The sequence below is a fragment of the Bubalus kerabau genome, chromosome 2 (assembly GCF_029407905.1).
Source record: "Bubalus kerabau isolate K-KA32 ecotype Philippines breed swamp buffalo chromosome 2, PCC_UOA_SB_1v2, whole genome shotgun sequence".
Taxonomy (NCBI): domain Eukaryota; kingdom Metazoa; phylum Chordata; class Mammalia; order Artiodactyla; family Bovidae; genus Bubalus; species Bubalus kerabau.
Genome location: NC_073625.1, coordinates 48,531,530 through 48,557,177, shown reverse-complemented (window position 1 = coordinate 48,557,177; position 25,648 = coordinate 48,531,530). Strand labels below are relative to the sequence as shown.

The 25,648-nt window shown below is 43.6% G+C and overlaps 1 protein-coding gene across 1 annotated transcript; it reads right to left on the bottom strand.

Annotated features, from left to right (window-relative positions):
- Positions 1–10,261: 10,261 nt before the first annotated feature.
- On the bottom strand, positions 10,262–25,080 carry LOC129644413 (disks large homolog 4-like). The gene is made up of 2 exons (XM_055570060.1): positions 25,045–25,080; positions 10,262–11,276 (listed from the first exon to the last, which is right to left on the bottom strand). The coding sequence occupies exons 1-2, from the start codon at positions 25,078–25,080 to the stop codon at positions 10,377–10,379; spliced, it is 936 nt and encodes a 311-aa protein (XP_055426035.1). The 3' UTR covers positions 10,262–10,376.
- Positions 25,081–25,648: the final 568 nt, after the last annotated feature.

Genomic DNA, 25,648 nt, shown 5'->3' with positions numbered 1-25,648 from the left:
ATTTCATCTCTGATGCACAAGAGACGCCCTGTTACTTAACACTAGTGACAAATACCGGTAACATCCAGTTGTTTTTTCTTCTGCATGGTAGCTCATGTCAACAGCTCGTGGTAGTTGACCAACCGTGAGAAGAAAGAGTGGGCAGAGTCGATATTCTGGCTTAGGAAAAGGTCTTGGGAAGAGGGAGAAAATGGAAAAATTATGTCTCTCAGTAGCACTTTTAAATTAAACATTTCTCAGTCTTCCCTGGTGGTCCAGTGGTTAAGACTCCAAGCTCCCAGTGCAGGGGGCAGGGGTTCAGTCCCTGGTTGGGAAAGATCCTGCATGGCATAGCCCAAAAAAAGTTACTCAATATTCTCCTCAAAGTGACTTGCCAATCCTGCCACAGTCCTACTTCCCCAAATTTCCTGGGTCCATCAGAAGGAGCAGAGGAAAAAGTGAATGACTGAATAAGAAGAAAACATTTTCCTATCTCTCCACTAGAAAGATGGACCATTTTTCCAAAAAACTGGATTTAGGCCTTAAATGTATGATAAAATAGCAAAGTGTCTTTTTGTGTACCACTGTCTGATCCAGATTTTATAATGCTTTAATCCTCTGGAATTTAACTTTTAAAAAGACATGGAGAATTTCCTGGTGGTCCAGTGGTTAGGACTCCGAACTTCCCACAGCTGTGGGCCCAGGTTCAATCCCTGGTCAGGGAACTAAGATCCCTCATGCTGTGGTGGAGCAGCCAAAAAGATGATTCTGAGTGTTTCAGAATAAAGGGGCACCATCCAGTCTGAAATCTTCCTGGAAGACCTCCACGATGTGCATACATGGAAGTCACCTTTGTGCCCACCTGTCCCTTCAGGTCTGTCGGAGACACTGCCTTAGGAGAGATTTTATAGCATCCCCCAGAATACATCCCCTTCTCTAGGCAGCAAGCTCCATAAATGCAAGGACCTTTTTTTTTTTTTTTTTTTCACACTTTGCAGCTGACAGTAAGTGTTTAATTAAAGTGATTAAGTGTGACCTTGAATTACCACTTGACTGGATTCACCACTAGGGGAAGACAAGTCACCTTCTTTAGGTTCACAATTAGCTGGTATTTTCAAAACAGGTTCCTAAATGGTTGTATCATGAGGAAACGTGAAGAAAGTGGTATGTATCTTAAGACTGTATACTGTTTAGGGTTGCTACATTTAACAAAAACACAGGACACCCAGTGAAACGGAGTTTTCATTTCAGTGAATAATGAATAATTCATAAACAGTGAATAATTGTTTAGTATAAGTGTGTTTCAAATAGTGCGTGGGACATTACTAAAAATTTTTTGTTGCTACACAATGCTTTGAATACTCTGGCATTTTACTTATGGAAAGAGATGATTATGAATTTTTATAAAACTTTTGAGGGACTTCCCTGGCAGTCCAGCAGTTAAGACTCCACTTCCAATGCTGGGGGTATGAGTTTGATCCATGGGCGGGGAACTATGGTCCCAAATGCCACATAACATGGCAAAAAAAAGAATACCTAGGTCACTATGTCACTCACAATGGCTCTGCTTCTCTGATTGAATCCTGATACATGCCGCAAACCAGGGGCTCCATTTTATGTCAAAATGGGCACAGCAATGGGCACGTGACCATGGGATCCAGTGATCCTGCTGTGTAGAACATCACCTAGAAGTTACCAGTTTGATTCAACATTGTGATGGCCTGAAATGGCACAACGAAGGCACCCGTTGGTAGGTGAATCCTGAGGGATAGGGGTAATGGATTCCAATTGGTAGAATCCCCAAAGTTCTGGGAACCAAGGGATGGATGTCTAGTGGCATCTCTCATCACCACTCCCAGGGTCCCCCCTGAGGAATCTGCACTTCAGGTTTGGCTGGACTAGAAGTCTCACTCTTCTGATGGGGGATAAGGAGGTGTTCTGCAAAAGGATAAAGGACTCCACTATGTGGCTAAAACCTGGTTATTCTGAGCTCCTCATGCCAATAGGGGCTTCCCTGGTGGCTCAGCAATAAAGAATCCACTGTGATGCAGGAGATGTGGGTTCAATCCCTTAGTTGGGAAGATCCCCTGGAGAAGGAAATGGCAACCCACTCCAGTATTCTCGCCTGGGGAATCCCATGGACAGAGGAGCCTGGTGGGCTACAGTCCGTGGGGTCTCAAAAGAGTCTGATACAACTTGGCAACTAAGCAACATGCCAATAAACCAGAAGACAGAAAAGGGAAGTACTGTAGGCCAGAGTAATTCATCTCCAATTATTATGAGGAGATACAGTCACGTCTACATAATGAGGTAAGAAGGAGTGTTTGCAGAGCACAGGGAATTCCCTGGGGCGTGTCTTCATGCTTTCCCGTCAAGTCATGACTGGGAGTGGATAATTACCATGACAGCCTGGTAAGGCCCCAGTTATGGGGGCACAGTCTGGGTCACCCCCCCAAGTGAGCAGCCCAGACCAGAAGTGCTAGATGAGGGCTGCCCTGGTGGTCCAGTTAAAATAACTCTGGAGGCTACAATTCCTGTCCTTCTATCGCAGGGGGAACAGATTCCATCCCCAGTCATGGAAGTTCCGCAGGTCGCATGTTGTGGCCAAAAAGAAAAAAATTGCTCACCAAGAGTGAGGAGAATCTCATATGGGTGGAAGAAGAGGGAGAAGATGAGTGTCTAATATGGCCTTAAGACCATCTTAAGAAACAGGAAATATAGCTGTCCCCCTAATCTCTCTATCATGATGATTTTTTAAATTCTTTTTCAATCGTGAGCAGCCATCACCTGGAAGAACCAGTACAGCATGAAGTGAGTTAATGTAGGACAAAATGGTTCTGAGTGCTGTGTGTGTGTGCTCAGTCATGTCTGACTCTTCGCAACCCCATGGACTGTACCCTGCCAGGTTCCTCTGTCCATGGAGTTTTTCAGGCAAAAATACTGGAGTGGGTTGCCACTTCCTTCTCCAGGGGACCTTCCCGATCCAGGGATCGAACCCTTGATTTTCGTGTCTCCTGCTCTGCCAGGCAGATCCTTTTACCGCCGGTGCTACCTGGGAAGCCCATCTGAGTGCTCTAGGGGTTAACTGTAGCAGATGCTACTGGTGCCTCCCCACACCTCCTTGGCATATAATGCTTCCAAGCCTGAGGGAAATTCCAAATCTCTAGTTTCCAAAGCCCATTTTACCCAAGAGTTGATGAGAATTGGCATCAAGCAAGTAGAAACCAGTTGCTGTTCAGTCGCTCGGTCATGCCTGATGCTTTGTGACCCCATGGACTGCAGCACGCCAGGCCTCCCTGTCCATCACTACTTCCCTGAGTCTACTAAAACTCATGTCCATTGAGTCGGTGATGCCATCCAACCATCTCATTCTCTGTCACCCCTCTTCTTCTCCTGCCTTTAATTGTTCCCAACATCAGGGTCTTTTCCAATAAGTCAGCTCTTCGCATCAGGTAGCCAAAGGATCAGAGCTTAAGCTTCCGCTTCAGTCCTTCCAGTGAATGTTCAGGGTTGACTTCCTTTAGGGTGGACTGGTTTGATCTCCTAGCTGTCCAACGGACTCTCAAGAGTACAGGTCAAAGGACTCCAAGGTAGAGGCTAGAGATGCTGCTAACTATTCTACAAAGCACAGGACGACAAAGAATAAATTTTAGGATCAGCTTTTCAATTTCTACAAAAGAACCAGCTAGATTTGACAGAAACTGAACTGAATCTCTAGACCAAGTTAGGGGAATAGTGCCATATTGACAATATTAAGTCTTCCAATCCATGAATACGGGTAGCTTTCGGTTTAGTTTTCTTTTAATTTCTTTCAATCTCTTTTAGTTTTCAGTATGATAACCTTGTACTTCTTTACTTACATTTATTCCTAATTGTTTTATTCTTTTTGATGCTTTGAAGTAAATGGAATTATTTTCTTAATTTAAATATCAAATTATTCATTGCTAGTATACAGAAACAAAATTAGTTTTACATTTATCTTGTTGCCTCTGTGTGTGTGTGCGTGCTCAGTCACTCAGTCAGGTCTGACTCTTTGCGACCCCATGGCCGCTCCTCTGTCCATGAAATTTTCCAGGCAAGAATATTGGAAAGGGTTGCCATTTCCTACTCTAGGGGATCTTCCCGACCCAGGGATCAAACCCATGTCTCTTGCATCTGCTGCATTGGCAAGCGAGTTCTTTACCACTGCGTGACCTGGGAATGCCCTGTATCCTGCAATATCACTGAATTTGTTTATTATCTCATACAGGTGTTTTGTTTTCATGGTGAATTCCTTAGAAGGAATCTATATACAAGATTATGTCATCTGTAAATAGAGACAGTTTTACTTCTTCCTTTCTAATCCAGATGCCTTTTATTTGTTTTTCTTGCCTCATTGCCTCAACTAGAACCTCTAATACAATGTTGAATAGAAACGAAAGAGTGTGCTGTTCATGAGCTTGGTGAGAAAGCTTTCGGTCTTGCACCATTAACTAAGATGTTAGCTGGGGTGTGGGTTGTAGATGTCCTTTATTAGATTGAGGAAGTTCCCTTCTATTCCTCGTTTCTTTTCTGTTTTTATCTTGAACAAGTGTTAGACTTTTGTCACAGGCTTTTTCTGTGTCTACTGAGATCATTTCTCCCCCTTATACTATTAAGATGGCACATCACATTGGTTGGTTTTAGTATGTTAAACCGACCTGCAGTTCTGGAGTAACTCTCACTTGATCATGGTGTATAATGATCTTTCTACATATTGCTGAATTCAGTTGCTAGTATTCTGTTGAGGATTTTTGCATTTGTACTCATAAAGGATATTGATTTGTAGCTTTCTTCTGATGCCATTGTCCAGTTTTGGAATCAGGTTTTGGTCTCATGGAATGAGCTACGAAAGATTTCCCTCTCTTCTATTTTTTGGAAGAGCTTATGAAGAATTATGTCAATTTTTAAAAATGTTTTGTAAAATACAGCAGTGAAACCACGTTGATTTGAGCTTTTCTTTGTGGAAAGCTGGATGATAATTGGATTCTTCGGCATCTCCCAAAATTGACAATTTTGAAATTATAACGTTCCTTAAATATGTGTGAATTTAAAACCAAATGTAGGGTCTTCCCTGGCAGGTCCAATGATTAAGACTCTGCCCTTCCCCTCCAAGGGGTACTGGTTGGAGAACTAAGATCCCTCATGCCATGCAGTCAAAAGGTAAAAAAACTAATGCATAAAATAAAAAATAAATAAAACCAAATATAATCTTCAATTTGTAGCTCTCATACAACCACAAAACTAAATCAAATTTATAAATGACTTCTAATCAAAACTCTAGAGGGCTTCCCAGGTGGCACAGTGGTAAAGAATCTGCCAGCTAATGCAGTAGACATAAGAGATGTACGTTCGATCCCTGGGTTGTCAAGATCCTCTGGAGGAGGAAATAGTAACCCACTCCTGTATTCTTGCCTGAAAAATCACATGGACAGAGGAGCCTGGAGGGCTACAGTCCATGGGGTCACACAGAGTCAGACATGACTGAAGCAACTTAGCGCAGGCACAATCAAAACTACAAGATGATAATATTGAAGCAAAAGCATTAATTCAATATTTAGAATAATGTTACTTTGATGAAATTCAGTTGCCACTGACAGAATGAATCTGGTCAGGATGAAGGTTCTTCTGAGTTCAGCATGGTTTGTCTCCCCTGTATTGTTAGTTGTAACTAACCAATTTAGCACTTACTTTTTTATGATCAAACTGTGATGACTCTCTGTTTATGCAATACATGGTTAATACAATTTGACTACACTTGGCTGGGGATTCCCTGGTAGCTCAGCTGATAAAGACTCCATCTGCAATGCAGGAGATCTGGATTCAATCCCTGAGTTAGGAAGATCCCCTGGAGAAGGGAAAGGCTCCCCACTCCAGTATTCTGGCCTGGAGAATTCCATGGACTATATAGATCAGGAGGTCTCAAAGAGACACGGACACGACTGAGCAACTTTCATTTTCACATTTGGCTGGAATAGAATATATTAAGCCTGTCTCTCTTTAGGTCCCATTATCTGGAAATTATCAGAATAGTGCTGGTATATCTAATGGACTGTAGCCTGCCAGGTTCCTCCACCCATGGAATTCTCTAGGTAGGGATACTGGAGTGGGTAGCCATTCCCATCTCCAGGGGATTGTCCCAGACCAGGATGGAGCCCTGGTCTCCTGCATTGCAGCCAGATTCTTTACCATCTGAGCCCCCAGGGAAGCCCAGTACATCTTAAGGAGACCCTAAACACAAACACATTCTGATGTTCATTCTGATGATTTCAGAATATGCTTGTATTAGTTTTTTTAAAGATTACCACCAAAGTGCAAACAAATTCTTAAATTTCTGGAAGAGAGTTAGTATACCCTACCTGCTGAAAAACACTGGCTTAAAACTTTTCTTAAATGGTATGCCTCAATCCTTTCTACCCCTTAGAGGTAGCTCAGTGGTAAAGAATCTGCCTGCTAATGCAGGAGACTTGGGTTCGAACCCTGGGTCAGGAAGATCCCTGCAGAAAGAAATGCAATCCACTCCAATATTCTTGCCTGGGAAACCCCATGGACAGAGGAAACTGGTGGGCTAGAGTCCATGAAGTCACAAAGAGTGGGACATGACTTAGCAACTGAACATGCACAATCCTTTCCAAAGGGCTCCATGGGAATCCTTAGGTGTTGTTACCCTCAGAAGATAGTCAGTCAAAGTGTGGTTACGCAGGGAGCTTCTTGAAGTTCTTCTATTTGTAAATATCTCCTCTTAAACAATGAGGGAAGGAAAGAAAAAGTAAGCATCTTGTGTTGGTCACCGTGACCTGACCCAGAAATGGTTTGGTTATTGGTTCTGCTAAACAAGATAAAGCAAATGGGTAGAGATCCATAGCCACAACCTCCTCTACTACAACCACCTTTGTCTTTTAATAACTAGGACTTTGCAGTAAATGAATCATTGAGAAGGAAGCCCCACATCTGTAGAAATACCCTTGGGGAGGATGGGAAGAAGTAGACCCTGCTTCAGAGCTGAGTTGGACTTGAAAGGAGACGCCTTGGCCCCTCCTGCACCCCTCCTGGCTGAGTTGCCTCTGACTCATCTCTTTCACCTTTTGAACAAGCTACTGAGGATGGAGTGGTACAGAACCGTCAGAGCTGCTACCCAAGACAGATAACCAACACTGTAGCTTCTCCTGCCCTATCCCCACCCCCAGGGAGAGGCCAGGCCACAGTGGTACCAGTGTGAGTTTGAGCGTAGAGTACAACGTGCAGACAGAGTCTGGTATCACTCCTTCCTTCTTTGTCAACTGAGCTCACTAAAAATTTTGATGGTACATATCCTCCAATACTTTGGCCACCTGATTCAAAGAACCGACTTATTGGAAAAGACCCTGATGCTGGGAAAGATTGAAGGCAGGAGGAGAAGGGGACAACAAGGATGAAATGGTTGAATGGTATCACCGACTCAGGGGACATGAGTCTGGGTAAACTCCAGGAGTTGGTGATGGACAGGGAAGCCTGGCATGCTGCAGTCCATGGGGTTGCAAACAGTCAGACATAACTGAGCAACTGAACTGAACTAAACTGGTCCTCCAATAAACTTTGAGAAGGGTACCAAGACCACACAATGGGGAAAGGACAGCCTTTTGGAAAAAAAAAAATGATATTGGGAAAACTTTATATCCACAAGCAAAGAAATGAATTTGGACACTTACCTTATACCATCTATTAACTCAAAATATATAAAAGGCCTAATCGTAAGACCTAACTGTAAAACTCCAAGAAGAAAACATAAGAGAAGCGCTTTATGACACTGAATTTGTCAGTGTTATTTTTTGGATATGACACCAAAAGCACAAGCAACCAAAAGAAAAATAGACAACACAGGTGAGATAAAACTCAAAAATGGCTGCATATCAAAGGAGAAAATCAACGGAGTAGAAGGCAGCCCATGGAAAGAAAATATTTGCAAATCACGTATCCGTTAAGGGGTGAGTGTCCAGAACATGTAAGGAACTCCTACAACTCAAAAACAACAACAACAAAATATTTAGAAATGGACAAAGGATGAGATACTTCTCAAACAAAGATGTACGAATGACCGTAAGCACATGAAAGATGCACAGCGTCACCAGCCCTCAGGGAAATGCAAGTCAGAACCACAATGTGATATCACCTCACAGCCATTAGGATGACCATCATCAAAACAAAACAGAAAAACATCGGTGAGAATGTGGAGAAACTGGAACTCTGTGCACTATTTTTGGGAATGTGAATGGTGCAGTTGCTATGGAAACCATACAGATGTTCCTCAAAAAATTAAAACTAGAACTACCATATGATCCAATAATCCCACTTCTGTTTCTATATCCAAAAGAACTGAAAGCATGATCTGGGAGCGAGAATAGCACATCCATGTTCATCACAGCATTATTTACAACAGCTAAGACATGGAAGCAACCCAAATGTCCAATGATGAGTGGATGGATAAAGAAAATATATTTACATAGGGTGCGCCTCCTGACAGAGTAGTCTACCCCAAAAAAGAAATCCTGATCTGATCAAGCCTTGGGGCCAATTACCAACTTACAGGAAGTACAGGGGACAAAGAACAATCCTACATACCGATGCAATTAGCAAACTCCAGACTCTGAGCAAGTCTCCGAGACAAATGGTCTAGTTTCATTAAAAATCAAGTTCATGAGAAAAGAGAGAGTTCATCTAGTCTCAATTTTGATTTAAACAAGCAAACTTGAGAGAAATAGCAGGAGAGGAGGAAGGAGTCATGACATTTAGGAGACAATTTAAAAACTGGGGGCTTCCCTGGGATTCTGGTGGTTAAGAATCCGCCATGCAATGCAAGGGACACCGGTTCAATCCCTGGTCTGGGAAGACCCCACATGCCACAACTAAGCCTGTGAGCCACGATGACTGAGCCTGCATGCTGGAACTACCGAAGCCTGCTGGCCCTAGAGCCAGGACTCTGCAACAAGAGAGGCCACTACAGTGAGGAGCCCCCACACCACAGCTAGAGAGCAGCTTTTTTATTTTTTTTATTTTTTTCCCCACTGAAATGTAACATTTATTCTTTTTTCTCTTGCTGCCCTGCCTGAAATCTTTACAGCAGTGATTCGCAGCAGGATAATTTTGCAGCCCCCCTCACCCCCAGGGGACATTTGGAAAAGGGGACGACAGAGGATGAGATGGCTGGATGGCATCACCGACTCAATGGACGTGAGTCTGAGTGAACTCCGGGAGTTGGTGATGGACAGGGAGGCCTGGAGTGCTGCCATTCATGGGGTTGCAAAGAGTCAGACACGACTGAGCAACTGAACTGAACTGAACTGAAAGACATTTTTGGTTGTTCTGACTGGAGGGGAAGGGTACCACTGACATCTGGTAGAGGCCAGGGCTGCTGTTAAACATACTATAGTGCACAGAACAACGCCCCCCACAACAAAGAATTGTCAAGTACAAAAATGTCAATAGCCCCAACGTTGAGAAACCCTGCTCTAAAGCAATGTGGACTAACAGTAGCAGGAAGAGGCTTCCTTGCCTAGTTCCTAACTTAATGGACACACAGATAGGATTTTATCATTACAATGTGTTCACTGTTGATTTCTGATAACACTTTTCAATCATGTTAAAGAAAACTCCTCTGTTCCTAGTATACTAAGTTTCCCTTTCAGAATACGACGTTGAATTTCATCAAATGCCTTTCCCACATCTGTGTGAAACGAACTTACTGTTTTTTCTACCTTTTTTTTCAAGCCACGTGGCAGGTGGGATCTTAGCTCCCCAAAGACCAGGGATCAGGGATCGAACTGGTGACCCCTGGAGTGGAAGCAGGGAGTCTTAACTGCTGGACTGCCAAAGAAGTCCTTCCCTCCCTTAACTTTTTAAATACAATGACTCATACTTAGAGGTTTCATAATATGGAAACACCTTTAATTCCCTGAAATGAACCTGACTTTGTGACAGTGTTACTCCCTTAATATGCCACTGTGTTTGTTTTGCAACTATGTTATTAGAAACTTTTACATCTCTGTTCAGAAGCAAAATTAACCTATACTTTCCTCTTTTTTTTTTGGCTGAACCATGGGGTTGCAGGATCTTAGTTCCCTGACCAGGGACTGAATTCAGGCCACAGCAATGAAAGCCCTGAATCCTAACCACTAGGTCACCAGGGAGCTCCCTACTTTCTTACATTATCCTTGTGACCATTTTCAGATGCCCTTATAAAATGAAATATCAAACATTTTATCTTTCCCTATGCTCAGAAAAAGCATAAGAATTACCTAGTCCATGAGGATCTGATAAAATTAGCCATAAAACCATCTAGTGCCTTCTGGGGGAGGGACTATTGACAATCTTTTCTAGTTCTTTGACGGTGACCAATTTTCCATCTATTCTCCAACTAAAGGAAGTGATAGAGGTTGTGGCCAGTTCAGGGGAAGGATCTGAAGAGGCAGGGTCAATGGGGATGTCATGGGGTGACTGGTGGGGGCATGGGGAGCTCCAGGGTTTGGAGGGCTCTCACAGGTCGTGATGTCTGGGGGAGCATAGCTGTCACTCAGGTAAGCATTGCTGGGCTTGGCCACCTTTAGGTAGACCACATCGTACGTGTTCTTCAGGGCTGCCACGGCATCCTCATGCATGACGTCCTCCAGCCCCACGCTGTTGACCGCTAGGATCTTGTCTCCGATCTGTAACCTCCCGTCCTTGTGGGCAGCACCCCCTTCGATAATCTTGGTCACATAGATGCTGTTATCTCCAGGGATATGTTGGTTCCCGACACCTCCAGCGATGCTGAAGCCAAGACCTTTAGGCCCCTTGATGAGCTTGATCTCCATGAGCTTCTCAGTCAGGGGCTTCCGGCGCATGACATAGAGGCGGACAATAGAGCCTGCCTCTTTGAGGGCCTCCACCACCGCTGAGTGGATCACCTCCCGCACGTCCACTTCATTGACAAACAAGATGCTTTCGTTGACCCTGAGATGGCCGTCCTGGGCTGCAGCCCCACCAGGGATGATCTTGGTGATGAAGATGGAAGGGTCATCGCCGATGTGGGGGTTATCAGTGCCACCTGCGATGCTGAAGCCCAGACCTGAGTTACCCCTTTCCAATGTGATCTCCTCATATTCCATTTCCCCCTCTGTCCCGTTCACATATCCCGGGGCTTCTAGGGTATCTGTGTTGACAATCACAGGGGGAGAATTGGCCTTGATGGGGGAGAAGTGGGCGTGGCCCACGACCCCTTGGACGGCCTCGAGGTGGGACAAGTTCCTCTCCGCCACGTGCACCAGCTCCGAGAGCAGGTTTTTTAAAACATTTTTTAAAATAATAAAGATAATCGTGGTTTTTAAAAATTAGCACTAACTGCATTCTTATAATATGAATTATTAATGTATTTTGGATGAGATCATGAGATCATGGTTTCTAGTATTTCAAAGACATGCTGAAAATGTTTGTAGATGAAATAAGACTGAAATGTTTACTGATGAAGGCATGTGGTGTACCACTCCACTATCCTTCCTGCAAGAACCCCATGAACAGTAGGAAAAAGCAAAAAGATATGACACCAGAAGACAAGCCCCAGGGTCAGAAGGTGTACAATATGCTGCTGGGGAAGAGCAGAGGGCGATTACTAACAACTCCAGAAAGAATGAAGCGGAAATGACAACTGACTGTGGATGTGCCTGGTGATGGAAGTGAAGTCTGATGCTGTAAAGAACAATATTGCACAGGAACCAGGAATGTTAGGTCCATGAATCAAGATAAATTGGACATGGTCAAGCAGGAAATGGCAAGAGTGAACATCAACATTTCAAAAATCAGCAAGCTAAAATGGCCTGGTATGGGTGAATTTAATTAAGAAGACCATTGCATCTACTACTGTGGGCAAAAATCTCTTAGAAGAAATGGAGTAGCCCTCATAGTCAACAAAAAATGCAGTACTTGGGTGCAATCTCAAAAATGACAGAATGAGCTCGGTTCATTTCCGAGGTAAACCATTCAATATCACAGTGATCCAAGTCTATGCCCCAACCACTAATGCCGAAGAAGCTGAAGTTGAATGATTCTATGATGACCTACAAGACCTTTTGGAACTAACACCAAAAGAAGATGTCATTTTCACCATAGGGGACTGGGATGCAAAAGTAGGAAGTCAAGAGATACCTGGAGTAACAGGCAAGTTTGACCTTGGAGTATAAAATGAAACAGGGCAAAGGCTAACAGAGTATTATCAAGAGAACACATTGGCCATAGCAAACACCCTCTTCCAACAACACAAGAGACAACTCTACACATGGACATCACCAGATGGTCAATACCAAAATCAGACTGATTATATTCTTTGCAGCTGAAGACAGAGAAACTATACAGTCAGCAAAAATAAGACCAGGAGCTGACTGTGGCTCAGATCATCAGCTCCTTATTGCAAAATTTAGACTTAAATTGAGGAAAGTAGGAGAAACCACTAGACCATTCAGGTATAGTCTAAATCAAATCCCTTTTGATTATACCATGGAAGTGATGAATAGATTCAAGGGATTAGATCTGATAGACAGAGTGCCTGAAGAACTATGGATGGAGGTTCATAACATTATTCAGGAGGTGGTGATCAAAATCATCTCCAAGGAAAAGAAATGCAAGAAGGCAAAGCAGTTGTCTGAGGAAGCCTTACAAATAGCTGAGAAAAGAACAAAATCAAAAAGCAAGGGAGAAAGGGAAAGATATACCCAACTGAATGCAGACTTTCAGAGAATAGCAAGAAGAGATAAGAAGGCCTTCTTCAATGAACAATGCAAAAAAGCAATAGAATGGGAAAATTTTTCTCTTCTAGAAAATTGGAAATATCAAGGGAAAATTTCATGCAAAGATGGGCAAAATAAAGGAGAGAAATGGTGTGGACCTAATAGAAGCAGAAGAAATTAAAAAGAGGTGGCAAGAATATACAGAAGAACTGTACAAAAAAGGTCTTAATGACTGGATAACCACGATGGTGTGGTCACTCACCTAAGCTAAACATCCTGGAGTGTGAAGTCAAGTGAGCCTTAGGAAGCATCACTACAAACAAAGCTACTGGAGGTGATGGAATTCATCTGAGCTATTTCAAATTTTGAAAGATGATGGGGTTAAAGTGCTGCACTCAATACGCCAGCAAATTTGGAAAACTCAGCAGTGGCCACAGGACTGGAAAATATAAGTTTTCATTCCAATCCCAAAAAAGGGCAGCGTCAAAGAATGTTCAGACTACCAGACAATTGCACTCATTTCACATGCTAGTAAGGTTATGCTCAAAATCCTTCAAGTTAGTCTTCAACAGTATGTGAACTGAGAACTTCCAGATGTACATGTTATGTTTAGAAAAGGCAGAGGAACCAGAGATCAAATTACCAACATTCATTGTATCATTGAAAAAGCAAGAGAATTCCAGAAAAGCATCTACTTCTGCTTCATGGACTATGGGACAGCCGTTGACTGTGTGAATCAGAAAAAATTGTGGAAAATTCTTCAAGAGATGGGAATACCAGACCACCTGACCTGTCTCCTAAGAAACCTGTACGCAGGTCAAGAAGCAACAGTTAGAATCTTATATGGAACAACAGACTGGTTTCAAATTGGGAAAGGAGTATGACAAGGTTTTATATCGTCTCCTTGTGTATTTAATGTATATACAGTGTTGTTGTTGGTCTTCAGTCATTAACTCAGGTCCAACTCTTTGCGACCCCATGGACTGCAGCACACCAGGCTTTCCTGTCCTCCACAGAGTACATCATGCAAAATGCTGGGCTGGATGAATCATAATCTGGAATCAAGATTGCCAGGAGAAATATCAACAATTTCAGATATGCAAATGATACCACCCTTATGGCAGAAAATGAAGAACTAAAGAGCCTCTTGGTGAAGGTGAAAGAGGAGAGTGAAAAAGCTGGCTTAAAACTCAACATTCAAAAAACAAAGATCATCGCATCCAGTCCTATTCAGTCAGTTCAGTTCAGTCACTCAGTCGTGTCCGACTCTCTGCGACCCCATGGACTGCAGCACACCAGGCCTCCCTGTCTATCACCAACTCCCGGAGTTTACTCAAACTCCTGTCCATTGAGTCAGTGATACCATCCAACCATCTCATCCTCTGTTGTCCCCTACTTCTCCAGGCTTTAATCTTTCCCAGCATCAGGGTCTTTTCCAATGAGTCAGCTCTTCACATCAGGTGGCCAAAATGTTGGAAGTTTCAGCTTTAGCACCAGTCCTTCCAATGAATATTCAGGACTGATTTCCTTTAGGATGGACTGGTTGGATCTCCTTGCAGTCCAAGGGACTCTCAAGAGTCTTCTCCAACACCACAGTTCAAAAGCATCAATTCTTCAGTGCTCAGCTTTCTTTATAGTCCAACTCTCACATCCACACATGACCACTGGAAAAACCATAGCCTTGACTAGACGGAACTTTGTTGGCAAAGTAATGTCTCTGCTTTTCAATATGCTATCTAGGTTGGTCATAACTTTCCTTCCAAGGAATAAGCGTCTTTTAATTTCATGGCTGCAGTCACCATCTGCAGTGATTTTGGAGCCCCCCAAAATAAAGTCAGCCACTATTTCCACTGTTTCCCCATCTATTTGCCATGAAGTGATGGGACTGGATGCCATGATCTCAGTTTTCTGAATGTTGAGCTTTTTAAGCCAACTTCTTCACTCTCCTCTTTCACTTTCATCAAAAGGCTCTTTAGTTCTTCTTCATTTTCTACCATAAGGATGGTATCATCTGAATATCTGAGGTTATTGATATTTCTCCCACCAATCTTGATTCCAGCTTGTGCGTTTCTCATGATGTACTCTGCATATAAGTTAATTACCAGTCCCATTACTTCTTGGCAAATAGAAGGGGAAAAGGTAGAAGTAGTGACAGATTTTGTTTTCTTGGGCTCCAAAATCTCTGTGGATGGTGATTACAGCCATGAAATTAAAACATGCTTGCTCCTTGGAAGGAAAGCTCCTAGACAGCATATTAAAAAGCAAAGACATCACTTTGCCAACAAAGGTCCGTATAGTCAAAGCTGTGGTTTTTCCTGTAGTCATGTACAGTTGTGAATTGAACCATAAAGAAGGCTGAGAGCCGAAGAATTGATGCTTTTAATTTGTGGTACTGGAGAAGTTCTTGAGAGTCCCTCAGACAGCAAGGAAATCAAACCAGTCAATCCTAAAGGAAATCAACCCTGAATATTCACTGGAAGGACTGAAGCTGAAGCTTACCCAATACCATCTGATGCGAAGAGCTGACTCATTGGAAAAGACCTTGATTCTGGGAAAGACTGAAGGCAAAGGAGAAGAGGGCAGCAGCGAATGAGATGGTTAGATAGCATCACTGATTCTCAACGAACATGAGTTTGAGCAAACTCCTGGAGATAGGGAGGGACAGGGAAGCCTGGTGTGCTGCAGTCCATGGGGTCACAAAGAATCAGACACGACTGATCAACTGAACAACAGCAACAAGCTAGCTAACCTTCATCTCGGGGAGCTGATTCTACAAGAGGAAACAACTTTGACGGAATTCAAAGAGGGTGCCCAAGATCCCCACACCTGGTATAAACATCCTGCATGATCCCCAGGGCTGTGAGTATAATGGGTTTTACGCTCGTGATTAACAAGTTAGAGTATAGAACACAGCTGACTTTGGGAGAGGGAGATTATCCTGATGGGCGTGACTTAGGAACCCTTTAAAAGCTGAGCCTTTTCTCTGGTTCATCACAGAAGAGGAAGTCAGAAATTTGAAGCATTGAGATTTGACACACTGCTGCTAAAGGGTGGGAGCCTCATGGCTGGGAATTCAGGTGGCCTGGAGTCACTGGCTGACATTCAGCATGGAAATAAGGTGCAAGTCCTCAGTCCTATACCTCAAGGGATGGAATTCGGCCAACAAGAACAACCTTCAAGGAGGGTTTTTTCCGCAGAGCCTCCCGACAAGCATTCAGTCCAGCAAACACTCTGATTTTCCTGCCTTATGGTGTGTTGAGCAGAGCACCTTGCTGTGCCTACATGGTGTGGTTAACAAACCTGCAGCCCTAGGAACTGGGAGAATTCATCTGAAATGACCACTGACTTATGGGATTTGAATACATATTTACCCAGAATGAGAACTGTTCATTTGATTTTATTAAAATCATAACCATAGGGAAAATAATAGATGCATGTAGATTTTTTTTTTTGAAAAGATTTGGCAAAATGAAACATTTGTCTTGTGTATATGTTTTCCTCAGAAACTATACTGAGGTTGTACCCAAAAGCTTTCTTCCGTACTTGGGCCTGTACCAGCTGGTATCTGCTTCCTGTAGTTCACATTTGATGATGATAACCATCAACAGTAAATAAGTCAACTGAAGCCTGGGTCTTCCTAGTTCCGTTGCTGTCTGTCATTTCAGGGAAAGGAAGTTGGAAAAAAAAAAGAAGAAGAAGGCCGAGAGCATTCATTCACCCTACAAACCTTGATCGTGTACTGTATTACACACCATGCCGGTCTCTTCATTACCGCGTTCAAGGATCATCAGCTCCGACTGCTTACAAGTTCAGGATGTTTACTGCTTCTGCATTGTCCATTCAGTCTTCAACAATTATCATGGAGAAGTGTGGATTTCTCTGATTCTTTGTTGGCCTCTTGCCCAGGCCTCTTGACTTCTTTTTGGCATGTTAACCCACTTCCTCAAATGTGTACTGTCTTTTATTTCAAAAATTTCCCCTTGACTAAGCTTGCAGTTATCTAGTTACACTTCCTCTAATGCAGGGAAGCTCATATTTTTCAAGGGTGGGACTTGAGCAAAAACTCAACTGCCGCAAGAACAAATAACCTACTGAATTCACTGTTCTCGAGCATGAGGATGGATAATTCAGGATGTTTTCAAGCCCTTCTTTCTGATGGGGCACGATATTCAGTTTTGCAATTACACAGATTGACACCAATCTGTGTCAGAGGGGCAGGCGCTTCAAGGTCCAGCAAACAGGTCCCAGCTCTGCCAAAAACCGACTAGATAAGCTTGGGTAAACCTCTGCCTGAAGCCCAAGAAGTGCTTGCTAAGCATGAGTGACCATTAATTACAGCACAACAAATACATCATACAGCAATGAACCAAAATTTGGCAAGTCGCACCATGTCACATGGATGAGCTAAGATAAGCAGTTATTGAGCTAAGCAGTGATGCGTGTGTGGTTCTTGGGACAATTCATGGTTGCAGATTATCTAGAAGATTCTAGAATTGTGTGCCTCAGATACAGTATCTTTTTTTCAAAAGTTGTCTGTTATTAAATAAGAGATGCTGATGCTGACTTGAAACCAAATCAAACTTCCCGCCCCCTCAGGCTTCTCCATCACAATAAATAGCAACTCCCTTCTCCCAATTTTCGAGGCCAAAGAATTTGTGCTGCTTTTGACTCCTGGCTTACATTCTATCTGCTGGGAGATTCCACTAAAACATCTCGAATCTGACTACTTTCACACACTCTTCAATTACCACCTCATCTTAGCCACCATCATCTCCTGGAAAGTGATTGCATTGTTTCCTGGCTGATCTTCCTTCCTCCTTAGCCCTTGCCCCTCTTCCATCATTTTAGGTAACTATTCAGCATTGTAAGCCAATCACACTGCTCATTGACCCCACGCCCTCCTGTGGCTTCCTTCTTACAGTAAAACCTCCAAGCCTTCAGTGACCTCCAGGGCACTTCATCAGCATTCTGACATCACCTCCACCTTGACCCTCGCTCCAGCCACCTCAGCCTCCTGCTGCTCCTCAGGCACAGCAGGCCTGCCCCTGCCTCGGGGCCTTTGCACTTACAACTGCTCTCCCTAGTTCTGCTCTTCTACCATGCTGGGCCCCGTGACTCCTATGTTGATTTCAAGTTTGGACTTCAGTGTTATTTTTTCAGGGTGGCCTGTTCTGCTCCCTCTCCTTAAATTGCAACCCCCCCGACCCTGCACACACACACACACACACACACACACACCACATATTTCCTAAGTCCCTTCCATGACTTATTTTCTCTCTTTAGGAAAAAAAAAAAAAGCATCTTTTATCTCTTGAATATTTTCTGTCTCTCCCACTAGAATGTAAGTTCTAGTTGGGGAGAACTTTTGTGCTTTTTGTTTTCTTCTTTTAATGTTGATCACTGCAAAAGAGATTAGAGAGTACCCAGCACATCTACACAGTAGACGCTCAAGAATCTAAATGGTGAATGAACAGATAAATGATTTATTCACCAAGTGTTAAGGAAAGCTGAAAGAGTTAAGCCCTATTTATTGACTTAACCTGAAGTGACTTGTAGGAGAGGAAATCAGGCAGAGCTCAACCTTCTTTACAGATTTCGATTTACTCTACACTTTTGAAAACTTGAGCAAACACAAACCACCATGGCTGCTGTCATTCTCCAGACATCATCACTTTGACAAGAATGTTAAGTTAAACCCTTAATGAGCTCAGAGGATTGAAAATTAAAATTGGGTGTTGTGGACTGGAGTGTTTATGTCTCCTGAAAACTCATCTGTTGAAACCCTACCTGCCACAGTGCTATTAGGAGATGGAGCTTTGGGGAGGTTATTAAGATTAGATGTGGTCTCGAGGGTGGAGCTCTCATGAGTGGGATCGGTGCCCCTATAACGGTCGTCAGAGAACTCACTTCCCCTCTTTGCTCTCATCAGAGTGAGGACAAAAGAGGAAGTCACCAATCTGCTACCCGGAAAAGGGCTTCCACCAAAAATCAACCCTGCCTACACCCTGATCTCAGACTTCCAGCCTCTAAAACCGTGAGAAATAAATTTCTGTCTATAAGCCACCAGTCTGTGGTGTTGTGCTATATCAACCCAAACTGACTTTGAAATTCTTATTTTCAATTGAGTGTCTCAAGAGGAAAAATAATTTTTTAAAGTTTAAAGGAAGTTAGTCAAGTAGATTAGCCTTCCGTGGGCTTAACTGTGTTTCTTTCTTCTCATCCCCTGTAAATTTTCACATTGAAGTGGTAACACCCAGTAGCTCAGAATGACTGTCTTTGGAGACATGGTCTTTGAAGAGGTGATTGAGGTAAAATAAAGTCAATATGGTAGGCCCTAATCTCATACAACTACTGTCTTCATGATAAAAAAAAGACTGGGACACATCTAAAAAATACTTTCACAGAAACATCTAGAACAGTGACCAAATATCTGGGTGGCTCAGCCAAGCCAGGCTGACACACAAAATGAGCCATTAAGTTGAAACAGAGCAGAAGACCGCTACAGTCCCTGCCCTCCCCCACACCGGCACTGCCGTGCCCTCTGCCTGCCTCTTGTCTGTGGAAAACCTTAGTCAACGATAAGTTTAGTCAGAGAAATGAGAACTGCAGAATCAAAGAAAAACAGTCAAAGGAGACTAAATGAAAATGTAGTCATTAAGCGCAGTCAAGGACCTTTAGTTCTCTCTCAAGGGCTGTAGATAATATTCTGCGCCACATCCTGGGAGCTGTCTTAGAGACACCAAAACACCGGTGGAGAAGCTAACTACATGACGACCAGACGGTACCCAGGAGAGGAGCTGCCCCGATTCCGAGAACTGATCGCATCGTAAAGAAATGGGGACAAGTGCACCCTGGAACTGAAGATTAGCTGCACCTGAAACGAGCTGATGCTGGTGAGACCACTGGTGACCGATTTAAAGATGACTGCTAGAGACGACTGTGTGTTTCTGCACATACCCCCCTGCCCCCTCTGTCTATAAGAGCTCTCGCTTCCTGCTTGTCAGGATGGGGCAGTGGGCCTTTGGACAGACATCCCCCTGCCTCAGTTGCCAGCGTCTGAAATAAAGCAAACCTTCCTTTCCACCAGCCTGACCTCTTTATGGGCCTTTGAGCCGTGAGCAGCCAGACTCACCACATACAGAACTCTCGGTAACGATGTGATGCTTGATAAATTTTTCCAGATTTATTTTTGGCTGTGGTGCGTCTTCATTACTGCACGTGGGCTTTCTCTCGTTGGCTTCTCTCTAGTTGTGGTACGTGGGCTTCTCATTGCGGTGGATTCTCTTACTGTCACATGTAACTTTCTCTCTCAGTTGCCCCGTGCGTGGTATGTGGAATCTTCCCAGTCCAGGGATCAAACCTGTGTCCCCTGCATTAGCAAGTGGATTCTTACCCACTGAATCACCAAGGAAGTCCTTAATAAAGTATTTAATAATTGACTGACATTAAAATGAGTTCAGTTGGCTTAGTTTAAGTCATAGTCACTGAAGGAAAAAACACTACTTTAAAATACTTTCAAATTTCAGGGGTTTTTTTGTTTTAAAGTAGACATCTATATTTTCTCTAATGCTAATTGTACTTAAGATATTTTAAAGAGTCAAACAAAAATAAGCAAATATTTTGGACAGTGGTGATGGTTGCCCAATTCTATAAAATTATGAAGAGTTATTGAACTGTAATGAATGTTTTATGGTATGTAAATTACAGCTCAAAATAATAATGAATAATAAATGAACTGTTAGTCATATAAAAGCATTTCTGTTTCATGAAAAACATCTGAACAACAGAATTCCAGGGCTGAGACAAAACTAGACGCTGCAGTATTTCAACATAATTAGAATAAAGTCTTGGGGATACTTGAAAATTAGTACCATGAACAAAATTCTGACAGGCACAAAAAATAATAATTTAAAAAAGCTTTTTTTTCTGTTTACAAAGGAAAGAAGCTTTTTCGTTATCAATTTGAATGACCGTGAAAATGTCCACTGCTTTAGGATAAGGAGACTAATAAGCATCTTTTAGATTTAACCATAAGAAGTCATGGATCTCCTGGAAACGGCTGGGGACCATCCTGTCTGCCCTTTAATTCCATCTGGGAGCCCTAGAAGGAAAGACTAGGAAAAAGGAACCTCTGAAAAGCCTCAACTGCCAGCATCATGAGCCATGGATTGCTGAGATTCCAGATTTTCTATAAAGGTGATACAGTGGACACAAACACACACACACACAGTGTGGAGCCTAGGACATTCTAGAGATGCTGGTAAATGGGAAAGTAACTTGTCTGCATATATTTATCATGATCACTGATTCAATGGACATGAACTCGGGTGAGGGACAGGGAAGCCTGGCATGCAGCAGTCCATGGGGTTGCAAAGAGTCAAACACCACTTGGCGACTGAACAAACAAACAATTATCATTTATCCAGTCACTCTGGCAAGCTAACAGATGCTAGTAAAACTTTGAGCTGAGTCTCCTGAGTATTCCAGAACAGTGGCTCTCAAAGTATAGCCTCAGAAACCCTTTCAGGAGGTCGGCAAAGTCAAAACTATTTTCAAAATAGAGAAGGGGAGGGTGGGATGATTTGGGAGAATGGCACTGAAACATGTATATTACCATATGTGAAATAGATCGTCAGTCCAGGTTCGATGCATGAGACAGGGCGCTCAGGGCTGGTGCACTGGGATGACCCTGAGGGACGGGATGGGAGGGAGGCGGGAGGGGGTTCAGGACGGGAAACACATGTACACCCGTGGCTGATTCATGTCAATGTCTGGCAAAACCACTACAGTATTGTAAAGTAATTAGCCTCCAATGAAAATAAATAAGTTAATTTTAAAAAACTATTTTCAAAATAATAACCAAGAGGTTATTTGCATCTTTCACTTTCATTCTCTGATGAGTGTGAAGTGGAATTTCCCACCAACTGCATTACGCGTGGCCGCCAACCTACCGTGTGCAGAGCTGCCAGAGGACCCAGCTACGCCCCAGAAGCTACTGTCCAGAGCTTAAAGAGATCTGTGAAGCTATGAAAGAGTAGCCATAGGACCCAGCTACGCCCCAGAAGCTACTGTCCAGAACTTAAAGAGATCTGTGGAGCTATGAAAGAGTAGCATGGTTCTTAGCAAATGCTTTTTGTTTGGGAAAATATCATAATTTTTCTTAAGGATTTGTTGCATTCACATGTAACTGGCTTTTTTCTACTTCTGAATGACTTGATAAGTAATTTTTGTTGATGTATTTACTTTTGGCTGCGCTGGGTCCTTGTTGCTGAGTGCGGGTTTTCCTCTAGTTGCGGTGAGCAGGGGCTGCTCTTCCTCATGTCATGTCGACTTCTCACTGAGATGGCTCCTGCTGTTGAGAAGCACAGGCTCTAGGCCCAGGGGCTTCAGTAGGTGCAACTCATAGGCTTAGGTACTCTGCCTCAGGTGGGACCTTCCCGGACCAGGGATTGAACCTGTGTCCCCCGCATTGGCAGGCAGATTCTTAACTGCTGGACAGCCAGGGAACTCCTGATAAGTAAATATTTTGAAGTTTTCTTTCCCAGTCTTAATTTCTAATATAATAAATGACCATCGTATTCTAGAAAAGGTATTATACTGTACGCAAATAATGGTGATTTTGTATTCTTATTTCTAGCAATTATACTTCTTTTTTAGTTTTTATCGTTGTTAGCCAGAACCTCCAGAGCATGACGAGGCTTCCCAGGTGGCACCAGTGGTAAAAAACAAACAAAAAAAACCCCGCCCGTCAATGAGGAGACATGAGACGCAGGTTCAATCCTTGGGTCAGGAAGATCCCCTGGAGGACAGCATGGCAACCTACTCCAGTATTCTTGCCTGGAGAATCCCCATGGACAGAGGAGCCTGGAGGGCTGCGATCCATAGGGTCAAAAAGAGTAGGACACGGCTGAAGTGAGTTAGAAAGCACGAACCCACGCTGGGGCAGTGGCCATGAGAGAGTGGGGAGCCAGTTTCACTCCTGGATGAAACAAAAAGGCTTCTAATGTTTCTGAAAACCTGGTTGTATTTTGCAAGCCAGGCCCTGTTCTGGGAAATGTTGACAGGAATTCTAAAAGAACAACAGCTTGGGATGCACGACTCTGGTGTTTCAAAATTTTTCAAGGGAAAGATTTTTCTTTTGGTATCAAAACACACACACACACACACACACAGCCTTTGATTGCTAGTTCTTGTGTGATTTTCAGCAAATCTTTATACCTCCACAAACCTCGGTTTTTCTCATCTATAAATGAATAGATTTTATCGGTGCTTCCAAATCATAGTTGGTTGACATTAAAATTATCTGTGAAATCAATGAAGGAAAGCTTTCTTCATAGAAGAATTCCAGCCAACAAAAGCAGAATAAGTGAAGGAATCAGATAATTAGCATTATTGCAACTCCCAGTGATATAACTGATTCAGGAAAGGCTCATCAATGTTTGTTAAAACCGTGCAGTGATAAGTCAGGGGGTGCAGTATCTGCACATAGACAACATACCACTCCACTGACTGCTTAGTAACTGCAGTGGGGCGAATGGACCTCTACAGTGGACAGATCTAGCTGTCAAGCCACCGCCTGAACTGAGTGCTCACTTGAATTGAAATACACAGACAACCTGGGAGAACTGATGTGATGTATAAGTATGAGGGCTTCCCTGGTAGCTCAGCTGGTAAAGAATCTGCTTGCAATGCAGAAGACCTGGGTTTGATCCCTGGGTTGGGAAGATCCCTTGAAGAAGAAAAGGGCTACCCACTCCAGTATTCTGGCCTGGAGAATTCCATGGACTGTATAATCCATGGGTTGCAAAGAGTCGGACACAACTGAGCGACTTTAACTTTCACTATAAGTATGAAATATTCTTTCCCAAATGTTAAACTTGAACCTACGTGAACCTTTAGACAAGATACATGCTAAGTCACTTCAGTTGTGCCTGACTCTTTGCGACCCCATGGACCGTAGCCTGCCAGGCTCCTCTGTCTATGAGATTTTCCAGGCAAGAATACTGGAGTGGGTTGCCACTTCCTTCTTCAGGGGATCTTCCAGCCTCAGGGATTGAACCCGTGTCTCTTCCCTCTCTTGCACTGGCAGGCAGATTTTTTACCACCAATGGCCACCTTTAGACAAGAAAGTTAGTGAAAGTTAAAGACTCTTTGCACCCCCATGGACTATACAGTTCATGGAATTCTCCAGGCCAGAATACTGGGGTGGGTAGCCCTTTCCTTTTCCAGGTGATCTTCCCAACCCAGGGATCAAACCCAGGTCTCCTGCATTACGGGCAGATTCTTTATCAGCTGAGACACCAGGGAAGCCCTCAGACAAGAGGCAGATCCCAAATGTTTGGGAGCATAAAGCTCATAGAATCCTGGGAGTCCATCTTTAAGAAAAGAAAACAAAATTAGATGCAAAAGTGAATGTTTGTGTACAATGAGAAAATAAAATCACAAGTTACAAATCTCAAAAAGGAATCAATTATGGATATCACAAAACCCCAGAAAATAACACCGAATTTGTATTAATCAACTGCTGGAGACATCTCTATAATATTTATTTTCCCCCCTCTGTTTTTGCCTGCATGCACTTTGATCTATTGTGCAATATTTTCTGCAGAACAAGGGTTCTTTTCCTGGCTGAAGAGTCAAAGGTGTGGGTCCCCACCATGCACCTCAATTGACTCAGACCTGGGGGACAAGCCTGGGTGTGGCCAATGTTGAAACAGACCCAGAGATCTCTAAGGTGTGGGCAGAACTGAGAACCCTTAGCCTCCCACGCCCGAAGTGATGACTTGCTCTAACTCACACAACAGGATGGCAAGCAGAAGCTTGGCAAGAGACAGGAAATGGAAACCTCAAAGCCACCAGCAGCTCTGTGCCCCAGAAACCCACATTTGAGCGAAAGAGACTAAGGGCGCTGAGAGCACGTGGGCCGCGTTGTCCTCACTCTGGCTGGGCCCGCCTGAACTCACCCTCCTCACCATCCCCAGGCATCAGAGACTCCCTCATGAAGCTGGTCTTGGCTTTCCTGGCAGCCCAGCGATGAAGATGCTGCCTTGCCGTGCAAGGGACATGGGCTCTAGCACCCACGAGCCACAGCCACGGATCTGCACACCACGCTTAAGGAAGTCCACATGCCTAGAGCCTGCGGTCTGCAACAGTGAGAAGCCTGCACACCGCCATGGAGAGTAGGCCCTGCTTGGCGCAGCTGGGGAAAGGCTGTGTGCAGCCACGAAGACCCAGCACAGACAAAAGATAAAAATAAAAACAGCAATCTATAAAGAAGCAACAGTAACCAAGAGCTGGTCTTGAAGCATAAACAGACCCCAGAGATGATGGCGCCACAGGAGGTAAACGGCATGGTCCCAGAAGCACACAGGGGGGATGTGTGGACCCCAAGTTGATCTTCTGAACCCCCCACCAATGTCCCTTCTCATCCCCTTTCCTCCCATCCCCTGGCCTCTCTGCTCTGTCCATGGATTTCCCTAGCTGCTACATTTCATGCAAAGAGAATCATACGCGTGACCTGTGACTAGTCTCTTTCATTTAACGCAAGGTTGTCAAGGCCCATACATCCTGTAATATATGAGCCCTTGGGATCTCCCCTGACCAGGAATCAAACGTGTGTCCCCTGCACTGAAGGTGTAGAGTTTTAACCACTGGACCACTAGGAAAATTCTTTTTTTAATTGCTGAAAAGTTTTCCTTACACGGATAGACCAGAGTTTGTTTATCCACTCATAAGCTGATGGATATTTAAGTTGTTGCCACTTTGGGGCTGTGACAAAGGGTGTGTTAGTCCCCACTTTCAATTCACAAGCATCCACTTCCCATAATGCACAGCGGCCGTGTCCCTCACAGGCTGACCCAGACGAATGCTCCTTCCAAATGCCTTAGGCTCTGGAACCACCATTCAGATCGCCTGAGTCC